Raw genomic sequence first — 11,493 nt, 5'->3', positions numbered from 1 at the left:
AGCAGAAGCCTCTCCCATGGGGTCCCAAAGAGGCATTCCTGGTATTCAGTTATGGGTACAGGTGCATGGGGGTGACACACAGTTTCCATCAGATCAATCCACTCTCATGGAGAAAGGGATCTTGGAAACTTGCCTCTGCCCCCAGTAATTCCCATGGGAGCTGGGACCAGCAGCTCCATGGCAGAAGGTTTTGATTTTTGTGCCACTGAAACTGTGGCAAGAGGAATCCCAGCTGCAATGGGTTTGTGGCAGTCATAGGTCAGAGCTGCGTCCCCTTCCAGCCGCAAGGCTGCAAAGCAAGGATGAGGGGTCTGGAGTGACTCTCACAGGGGGAAAGATTCACCTCCCTGTCCCTGCCTGGGGTTCCTGTCTCATGGGGAGATGAGGAAAGGTGATTCTCCTGCCCAGCTCTGGTTTGATCAGGAGAAACGACTCTGCTGGACAGAAGGATTTCTCCCCAGCCAAGGGAGGGAAAGGCAATAAAGACTTAGTGTCTTCCCACGTTAGTTACTTGGAGCTCAAGGGACACCTCACAGCAGACTCTGGGGAATGGAGTACGTGATGTATTCGCCTGCTCCTCTGCTGTGAGCTGGGCTGAGCTCCTGGGATGGAGGGAGCTCACTGCAACCCAGCAGCCCTGACAAGAGACAGCTCTGCCCAGGAGCAGCTCCTCTGCCAAGCACACAGGGCTGGGGACACTGCCTGTAGGCACCGAGGGGAGACCTGTGAGGCTGAGAGAGCTGATGGATGCTGAGAGCTCACTGCAGGAGAAATCTCCACAGCCTCTCCCTGGTATGTCTGTGGGTGCAGGGCAGTGCAGGTTCTGTTCCTGGAGGGATCTCCTAAGGTTGGGACATTGGACAGTGTGTGGGGTCTGTCAGGAGGACAGGTTCTCTCTAGGACCAGAAAGTGCTGCCTGGAAGGGATGCCCTTGTACCCCATCAGAGGGACAGGGCAGGACAGCTGTCTTCTCCTGGGCATGGTTGCAGAGGATTGAAGAAGCGTGTGCACCCAGTGGTGCCCAGGGCTTTCCCTGCACCACAAGGGTTGTTTTCTGGGGTAGGGACCCTGCTCCTACCAGGGTCAGCACTCACCCTGCCTGCTGGGCTTCCATCCATGTTGGTGCACAAAGAAGCTCTGGGTGGAAAGTGTGACCCAGGGAAGTGTAGGGTCCTTCTGCTGTCAAAGTGTGCTGCGTGGGCCAGGTTTGCTCCCAGCTCCAGTGGATCCCTGGCAACTTCCCAGACACTTTTCAAGAACACCAAGGACGTAATTTCTACTCCAGGTAAAGAGACTTTGCCTTGAATTTTCTGCTCTTGTGAACTGGGTGGGAAGTGGGAGCTGAGCTTTTCTTGATAACTTTGCAGAAGGCAGTGCAAACTCATTGGCCATTAGGACTTGTCAGAGCATGTCCAGTGCCCTGATGCGAGGAGGGGTCTCCAGAGCAGAGCTGAGCACAGGGCAGGTCGAATGAGATCTGTGAACACAGAGCAGGAGGTGACATAGACAGAGAGAAGCTTTTCCAGGGACAGGTCCAGGCAGCAGAGTCATTGTCAGGGAGGGAGAGGTAGCTGCTCCCAGAAATGCCATGGAAGTGGGGATTTGGTAAATCTCTGATATCCCCTGCAGTGCCAACACTGATGTTCTACAGGGAACACCAGGGTGTGATCACAGAGCACCCAGCACAGGGCAGCTGAGACCAAGGCTGATGGACAGAGCAGCATTCCCCACTCTGCACTCAGCGGAAGGTTCCACTGCCACTGCAGCAGCAATGTCAGGGAGTTCTGACAGAAGAAACACTCCTCAGTTGCAGTGAGGACAAAACCAAAGCTCCAAAGCTCTGCTCTGCCCTCGGCTGAAACTGGAGTGACAGTGCTGAAAAGCTCATTCCTATTCACAGGGGATTTAGTCTGAGATCACACCATCCTTCTATTTAGTGACTGCTGCCAGGCAGGACTGAGTTCTCCAGAGCCCACAGCTGACCCTCCTCCCAGCAGTGGCATGCAATACAAAGCAGACCTCCCAAAAGGGACCTGCCAAAATTTCTCCTGAATACAGAGAGTCAATCTCAGGGTATTCAATAAGAATTTGAAGAGGTTTTCCTCAAAGAAGAGTTCCTAAATTCTCACTGTGCCTTCTCCTCCTTGGACAGGTCTTCACAGTTGACAGCAGCAGATGTCCAACAGCAGCTCCATCAGCCAGTTCCTCCTCCTGCCCTTTGCACACACACGGGAGATGCAGCTCTTGCACTTCTGGCTCTTCCTGGGCATCTACCTGGCTGCCCTCTTGGGCAATGGCCTCATCATCATCACCATAGTCTGTGACCACCATCTCCACACCCCCATGTACTTCTTCCTCCTCAACCTCTCTCTTACTGACCTTGGCTGCATCTCCACCACTGTTCCCAAATCCATGGCCAATTCTTTGTGGGACATCAGGGCCATTTCCTACACAGGATGTCTGGCTCAACTCTTTTTCTTTGTATTTTCGATCTCCACAGAGTACTGTCTTCTCACTGTCATGGCCTATGACCGCTATGTTGCCATCTGCCACCCCCTGCACTACGGGACCCTCCTGGGCAGCAGAGCTTGTGTCCACATGGCAGCAGCTGCCTGGGCCAGTGGGTTTCTCTATTCTGTGCTGCACACTGCCAATACATTTTCCCTCTCCCTCTGCCATGGCAATGCTGTTGACCAGTTCTTCTGTGAAATCCCCCAGATCCTCAAGCTCTCCTGCTCACATGCCTACCTCAGGAAAATTAGAGTCATCGTGGTCGGTGCCTGTTTAGCTTTTGGTTGTTTTGTGTTCATTGTGGTGTCCTATGTGCAGATCTTCAGGGCTGTGCTGAGGATCCCCTCGGAGCAGGGACGGCACAAAGCCTTTTCCACATGCCTCCCTCACCTGGCTGTTGTCTCCCTGTTTCTCAGCACTGGTATGTTTGCCTACCTGAAGCCCCCCTCCATCTCCTCCCTATTTCTGGACCTGGTAGTGGCATTTCTTTACTCGGTGCTTCCACCAGCAGTGAACCCCCTCATCTACAGCATGAGGAACCAGGAGCTCAAGGATGCCATTTGGAAACTGATGACTGGATGTTTCTAAGCAGCAATAAACTGCTCATCTTCTGCTGTATATCACTGGCCATGTAACTCACATTAGGAACAGTCTGTACTTAGTAGATTTTTAGTTGTGGGGCTTTTTTTGGATTCTGTTTTCCATAAGTCTCAAAATCATGGTTCACCTTCATCCCATTCCCACTGCTCTATCTCCCAGTATTCTGTTACCCAGACTCTGAGTAATGATGAGCTGTGCTCTTGTTGCATCATGTCTGCCTCCAAGGGGTCAAAATATTCCTCCCTTACACAGACAATTTAGCAGCACATTTTCATCAGCTGAATCACTTGACTACTTAGGAACTTCCAGAAATCTACCTATGGCAGCAGAAGAGATAATGACCTTCCCCTGTACCTGCATAACTGCTGGTCGTTTCCTTTCATCTGCCTCGTCATTCCAGTGTTTCCACCTCTCCTGATGACACAGCCATGCTTAAGGACATGTTTTCAGCAGACTAGGTGGACATGTGCACTTCAGTTTGCTCACAGGTTTCCACCTCTACTTGCTTTTTGGTGATTCAGAAGCTGATAAAATGTTTGTTGTCTGCTTTGAGCTACAGAGAGTTGGAAAATGTCCCATCTTTAAGAATTCTAGTGTACTGCTCTGTCAAGAGGTCAGTGTGTTGATAATTGACCTTTCTATGTATCTCATTGAAACTATTCTGGGAGAGAATCTCCTCTGAAAGCTGACCCCCTTCACACGCTGCTTGGCCGTAACAGGCAGCTGAGGAGAGAGATTTCATGGGTATTAAACTGTGTCCTGTGTAACTGCTGTTTGTTGTCAGAGAAATCTGTCTGTGCCTGCGAGCACAGATGATGCCAGGAAGAGTGTTGGGAGTCCCAGGAGGCCAGTGAGGGAACTGCTGGGCTTCGGGAAGAGCAAAGTTCTCCATGCAGGGTTGGATCTGAAGAGACTGCTTTTCCTGCCTGTCCAGATCTCCTCAGGAGACCTCTGGAGCAGCATCCATTGCAGCATGCTGCTGAACTTTCTTCCATGATCCCTTTTGGTTTATATCAATAAACACATTTTTGCCTCTCTCTTAAGAGTGAAGTGCATCCCTCCTATCTATCCCATCTGCAACAGTTGGGGAATGGCCTGTTGGAGAGTGACAGGGTACCTTGGGTTCTGGCAGACAGTAGGATGACCATGAGCCAGCAATGTGCCCTCCTGGGTAAGAGGGACAATGGCATCCTGGGGTGTATTGGAAGGGGTGCTGTTACTAGGTCAAGAGAGGTCTTTCTCCCCCTCTTCTCTGCCCTGGTAAGACTTCACCTGGAATGTTTGGTCCAGTTCTGGGCTCCTCAGTTCAAGAAGGACAGAAAACTCCTTGAAAGAATCACAGAATCACAGGGTTGGAAAGGACCTTTAAGATCATCAAGTCCAACCTTTCCCATCCTATGCTAAACCAGATCTCTAAGTACCTCATCTACCCTGTTTTTGAACACATCCAGGGATGGTGACTCAACCCCCTCCCTGGGCAGCCTGTTCCAGCCCTGACAACTCTTTCAGTAAAAATTTTTTTTCTACTATCCAATCTAACCCTGCCCTGGCACAGCTTCATGCCATTGCCCCTTGTTCTATCTTCTGTCACCTGGCTGAAGAGACCATTGCCCACCTCGCTACAACCTCCCTTCAGGTAGTTGTAGGTAGTGTTAAGGTCTCCCCTCAGCCTCCTCTTCTCCAGGCTAAAAAGCTCCTGCTCTCTTAGCTGCTCCTCATAGGATTTGCCCTCCAGCTCCTTCCCCAGCCTGGTTGCCCTTCTCTGCATTTGCTCAAGGACCTCCATGTCCTTCTGATGGTGAGGAGCCCAGAACTGGACCCAGCACTCGAGGTGCAGCCTCACCAGTGCCCAGTCCAGGGGCACAATCCCCTCCCCAGACCTACTGGCCACACTATTTTTGATACCAGCCAGGATGCCATTGGCCTTCCTGGCTGCCTGGGCACACTGCTGGCTCATATTCATCCTGCAGTCACCCAACACCCCCAGGTCCTCCTCGTTCTTGTGTCGATAATTGGGATGGTGTTTTTACACACCTTCCCCAACTGAGGGCAGGAGCCTCAGGAGTTGGCATTATTAGGTTCAGTAGTGATGGATGCCTGTGTAGTCTTTAGTTACTCCTGTTGTACAAACCAAAAAGGCCAGAATGTTAATGCTACTTTAAATGCTGATAGAAATGCCACTGCATGGGGTAATTATGTTTCTCCTAATGTCTCATGTTCTGTCTCTATTCCAGTAACCCTTCCTGCAGCTGTATTCTTAATATGTGGGGACCGTGCTTGGGGAGGTTTTCCCTCACGCCTTAATGGTGACCTTGTTTGATTCAAATACTTAAACAACTAATTAACAAATCCCTTAATTCAGCTGTTTTGCTTCGCAAAAAGAAAAAGAGGGAATTGTGGGAGCCTGGCTGGCTGATCAAGGCCACAGCTACTTGGCTTGCAAAACAGCCTTAAGAATTCACTAACAAGGGGCTGAAAAGCCTGGGAATGAGAACCTGTAACGAGATCTCATGGTACTTTGAAATTCCATTGTGGTGAGAGAGACCTGATACGATGCAGATGACCTTTTCTCCCTCTATGCTGGGCCCTAGTTATGTAACCCTCAGATGTATAGAAGCAGCTACCAGCTTGAATAAAGTGAAGTGATTGCTTTTAACCATACTGGAGTGCAGTCTGTTCCTAGTGACGCTCCGAACTTCCAAAGCCCCTGGATATAAATAATTTCCCAAGATCTGGATTTTGGACAGGGGAACTCACAACATCCCTCTATGACAAAATCCTCTGGACTCATAATCCCTCTATGACACAATCCCCTGCCCACACAATTCATCTGTGACACAAACCCCTCACCACACAATCCCTCTATGAAACTATCCCATGACCTCACAATCTCTCTATGACACAATCACCTGGCCTCACAAACCATCTATTAAAAAATCCCATTGCCTCACAATTGACTGGCCTCATAATCCACTGGCCTCACAAGCCCCTGGCCTCACCATCCATCTAAGACACTAAACGCTGGCCTCCCAATCCCTCTATGACAAAATCCCCTGGCCTCACAATCCATCTGGGACAGAATCCCCTGGCTTCACAATGACACAATATTTTGGCCTCACAATCCCCCTATGACACATTCCCCTGGACTCAAAATCCATCTATGACAAAATCCCATTGCCTCAAAATTCACTGGCCTCTACAATCCCCTGGTCTCACAATCCCCTGGCCTCTACAATCCCCTGGCCTCTACAATCCATCTATGACACAATCCCCTATCCTCACAATCCATCTACGTCACTCTCCCCTGGCCTCACAATCCCTTGATGACACAATCACCTGGCCTCACAATCCGTCTATGAAACGGACCCATTCCCCTTGTATCACAGTCCCCTTGCTTCACAGTCCTTCTATGACACAGTCCCCTTGCCTCCCAGTCCATCTATCACGCAGCCCCCAGCCTTGAAGTCCCCTTGTCTCTCAATCACAGAATCACAAATGTCAAAAAGATCTGTGAAGATCATCAAGTCCAACCATTCCCATCCTAATCTAAACCAGATCCCTAAGTACCTCATCTACCTTTTTATTGAACACTTCCAGGGAAGGTGACTCAACCACATCCCTGGGCAGCCTGTTCCAGGCCCCAACATCTCTTTCAGTAAAATTTTCTCTACAACCTCCCTTCAGGTATTTGTAGGTGGTAATAAGGTCTCCCCTCAGCCTCCTCTTCTCCAGGCTAAAAAGCCCCAGCTCCCTCAGCTGTTCCTCACAGGATTTCCTCTCCAGTACCTTCCCCAGCCTGGTTGCCCTTCTCTGGACTCACTCCAGGACCTCAATGTCCTTCTTATGGTGCCCAGAACTGGACCCACCACTCGAGGTGTGGCCTCACCAATGCCCAGTACACGGGCACAATTATTCCCCTTGGCCTACTGGCCACACTATTTCTGACACAAGCCAAGATGCCATTGGCCTTCCTGGCCGCCTGGGCACACTGCTGACTCATGTTCAGCCTGCAGTCACCCAACACCCCCAGGTCCTTCTCTGCCTGACAGCTCTCCAGCCAGTCTCCCCCAGCCTGTAGCAGTGCAGGGGGTTGTTCTGTCCCATGTGCAGCACTCTGCACTTGGCCTTTTTTAACCTCATCCCAGTGGTCACAGCCCATCAGTTCAGTCTGTTCAGATCCCTCTGAAGAGCCTCCCTACCTTCGGTTTGACAGGATCTACCTTTTGTAAACCCATGTTGACTGGGCCTGATCCCCTGGCCATCACATGTGCTGCATGATAGCACCCAAGATGACCCTCTCCATGATCTTCCCCAGGACTGAGGTCAGGCTGACAGGCCTGTAGTTCCCCAGATCCTCCTTCCGCCCCTTCTTGTCTATGGGTGTCACATCTGCCAGCCTCCAGTCGAGTGGAACTTCCCCAGTCTGCCAGGATTGCTGGGAGATGATGGAAAGGGGTTTGGCAAGCACATCTGCCAGCTCTCTCAGCACCCTCAGGTGAATTCCATCTGGCCCCATTGACTTGTGTGTGTCTAACTGGCCAAGTAGGTCACTCATCATTTCCTCCTGAACCATGGGAACTTTGTTATTCTTCTCCTCCCTGTCAGTCAGTTCCTGAGGATGAGCACTCAGGGAATATCCATCCTTACTATTAAAGACTGAGGTAAAGAAGGAATGAAGGACCTCAGCCTTGTCCTTATCCTTTGTCACTAATGTTCCCTCAGTATCCAATAAGTGCTGGAGATTCTCCTTGACCCTCCATTTACTGTTAAAATACCTATAGAAGGACTTTTTATTCTCTTTTACAGAACTGGCCAGTCTGTGTTCCAGTTCAGCTTTAGCCCTTCTGACTTTCTCTCTGTATGATCTCTCTACATTCCTGTAGTCGGCCCAAGACACCTGCCCCTTCTTCCAAAGCTCATATTTTTCCCTCTTTTCCCGAAGATCTTCCTGGATCTCCCTACTCAGCCAAGCTGGCTTCCTTCCTCGCTGACTCCTCTTCGGACAGGCTGGGACAGCCTGTTCTTGTGCCACCTTCTTGAGGAGCAACCAACCCTCCTGGGCTCATTGCCCTCGAGGGCTGCCTCCCATGGAATCTTATTGAGCAGCTTTCTGAACAGCCCAAAGTCAGCCCTACAGAAGTCCAAGGTGCTTGTTCTGGCGTCTCCCTTTCGTACTTCTCCCAGTACTAAGAATTCTATCAGCTCATGATCACTGTGCCCCAGGCGTCCTCCAACCTTCACATCCCCCACTAGCCCTTCTCTGTTTACAAACAACAAGTCCAGCAGGGCACCTTCCCAGAAGAGAAAAATGCCAAGGGCAGGGGCATTAGGAGGGAGTTCCCCAGAACAGGAAAGCCCTGAGCCCCCCAAGGAAAGAGGGGCAACCTGCGGGCTCCGCGGGGAGGTTTCAGGCAGGGTAGGTCTTCCAGTCCCAGCTCCTTTGGTTTGGGAGCTACGGTTGGATGTTTGGCACGTTGCTAATGAACGGTCGCTCCAGCCTAGAAGAGCAACATCCCAAGGGCAGGGGTATTAGGAGGGGTTTCCCCAGAACAGGAAAGCCCTGAGCCCCAAGGTCAGAGTGGCTGCCTGCATGCTCTGCAGGGAGGTTTTGAGCTGGGTATGTCTTTAAACCTTGGCTCCTTTGGTTTGGGAAATACCTCTATGCATTTGGCATGTTGCCAATGGACGGACGAACTGGCACAGAAGAGAAAATTCTCGAGGGCAGAGGCATTAGGAGGGGGATCCCTGGAACAGGAGATCCCTGATCCCCAGGGTCAGAGGGGCTGCCTCTGAGTTCTGCAGGGATGTTTTGGGCCTGGTATGTCTTTCAACCCCGGGTCTTTTGGTTTAGGAGCTACATCAGGCACTGTGCACGTTGCCAATGGACGGCTGCTCTGGCTGAGAAGAGAAAAATCCCAAGGGCAGAGGCAACAGAAGGGGGTTCTGGTAACAGGGAATGATCTGATCCCCGGGGTCAGAGGGGCTGCTTGCAGGCTATACGAGGAGGTTTCAGGCCGGGTGTGTCTTTAAGCCCTGACTTCTTTTGTTTGGGAGCTATGGCTGGGCATTTGGCACATTGCCAATGGATGGCCGCTCTGTCCCAGAGGGGAAAAGTCCTGAGGGCAGAGGTGTTAGGAGAGGGTTCCCCAGAACAGGAGAGCCCCTGTACTGTGAGCAGGGGGAAGAAGGGAGCAAGATCATGGCTAAAGGGAAGTCTGCTTAGAATGAAGGGGTAGGGGAAAGGTGTTACCGAGAACCCCATTTTCCCCAGTCCTATCCCCTCCTGTACTGCGAACAGAGGGGAAGAAGGGAGCAAAATCCTGACTGAAGTCTGCTAAGAAGGGAAAGGTGGGTGGAAAGTGTTTTAAGATCTGGTCACGTTTGTTTTAAGATCTGGTCATGCTCCCAAATCCGTTTTTATTCTTCACTGTTCTTTGTAGCTGTAGTGTAGTGTAATAAAGTAGAGTAGTTTCTCTCTTCTTCACTTTGTGTTGAGTCTGTTTTGCCCATGTCATTGACAGAGTGATCTCTCCCTGTCCTTATTTTGACTCCTGAGCATCTTAATATATATTTTCTCCCCTATCCAAATAAGAAGGGGAGTAATAGACTGACTTTGGTGGGCGTCTGGCCTCCAGCCAGGGCTAAACCACAACAACATTAATAACAGAAGGAGGGCCAGGGACAATCTCTCACTTGTATTGAATGGGGGGGGAACCATTGTGGTGGAGGATGAAGAAAAAAGGCTGATGTACTTAATCCCTTCTTTGCCTCAGTCTTCAGCAGTACAATCAGTTGTCTCCTGATACACAGATCCCTGATTGGAAAGATGGGGATGGGAAGGAGACCGAAGCTCCCATAATCCCAGGGTAATTCCTAAGTGACCTACTCAGCTGCTTAGATCTGCACAAGTCAATGATTCCAGATGGGATACACCTGAGGGTACTGAGGGAGCTGGCAGAAGTACTTGCCAAGAATCCTTCCCTTATTTACCAGCTATCAAGGATGACCAGGGTGGTTCCACCTGACTGGAAGCTGGTACATGTGACACCCATCTACAAGAATGGCCAGAAGAATGTCACGGGGAACTACAGGCCTGTCAACCTGACCTTGGTGCTGGGGAAGGTGATGGAACAAATCATCCTGAGTGCCATCATGCAACACATGCAGGACACTCAGGCAATCGGGCCCACTCAGCATGGGTTTAGCAAAGGCAGATGGTGCTTGAAGAAGCTGATCTTCTTCTATGACAAGGTGACCTGCTCAGTGGATGAGGGGAAGGCTGTGGATGTGGTCTGCATAGTTAAGCCTTCATCACTGCCTCCACAGCATCCTCCTGGAGAAATCTGAGCACCTTACCAGGGAGACATAATGCCAAGAGAGCACAGCTTTTTGTTACAGAATGTCAGCATCACACAAGACCGGGAGATCCTGGGTTAGGAATGGGATAAATGTGAAGAGATTCCCTTGAAGCCCCTGGGGAAGGCCATGCTCAGTAAGGTTGTTCCCCCACCGCCCATTCTGAATGATGTGGAACACGGATTCTACCTGCAGCCTGTAGACATCCCCACGCTCGAGCATGTGGAGACACCTGAAGGAGGCTGTGACCTCATAGGAAGCCTGTGCTGGAGCAGGTTTGCTGGCAGGGCGGTGGAGAACCCACGCTGGGGCAGTCTGTTGCTGAAGGAGGGCAGTCGATTAACGTGACCCACCCTGGAGCAGTTGGTGCTGATCTGAAGCCATGTGGGAAGGACTCACGTTGGAGGGGTTCATGGAAGACTGTCACCTGTGGGTGGGACCCAATGCTGGAGCAAGGGGAGACTGTGAGGAGTCCTCCCCTGAGAAGGAAGGAAGGAGCATCAGAGACAATATGTGATGAACTGACCTCAATGCCCATTCCCATTCCCCACCCACATGCTGCTCAGTTGGAGGAAGGAGTGGAGAGTGAAGTGGACCCTGACAAAAACAGGGAGGGATGTGGGGCTGTGTTTTAAAGTTTGGTTCTTTTCCTTTTTCCTCATTGCTCTACTCTCTTTGGACTGGGTAATAAATTAGATGGGAGTGATAGAGCAGCTTTATTCAGCACCTGGGTCAACCCACCACACATTCAACAAGAGGTTGAAGAGGAAGAATAAGTACATGGGGGTGTGGGGTCAATGCTCATAGGCTACAGTAATGATCATGAAACTCTTGACCAGAGGAGCAGCCAGGTAGATGCCAGGAAGAGCAAGAGCTGCAACTCCTGTGTGTCTGCAAAGGGCAGGAGGAGGAACCGGCTGATGGAGCTGCTGTTGGACATTTGCTTCCTCTGGCTATGGGAAAGTGTTGCAGAAGTAAAAGACAGAAGTCAGGAGAGATTTATATACAAGGAAAATTCAAATGCTT

The 11,493-nt window shown here is 50.7% G+C and overlaps 1 protein-coding gene across 1 annotated transcript; it reads left to right on the top strand.

Moving 5' to 3' along the window:
• Positions 1-2,175: 2,175 nt before the first annotated feature.
• LOC311198627 (olfactory receptor 14A16-like) lies at positions 2,176-3,099 on the top strand (the record flags this gene model as incomplete). Its single annotated transcript, XM_084272613.1, has 1 exon — positions 2,176-3,099. One exon carries the CDS (start codon positions 2,176-2,178, stop codon positions 3,097-3,099), a length of 924 nt encoding a protein of 307 aa, XP_084128739.1.
• Positions 3,100-11,493: the final 8,394 nt, after the last annotated feature.

Source organism: Gallinula chloropus (genome assembly GCF_964237585.1).
Source record: "Gallinula chloropus genome assembly, chromosome: 18".
NCBI classification, from domain to species: domain Eukaryota; kingdom Metazoa; phylum Chordata; class Aves; order Gruiformes; family Rallidae; genus Gallinula; species Gallinula chloropus.
This window is presented reverse-complemented; position numbering and strand designations above follow the sequence as displayed.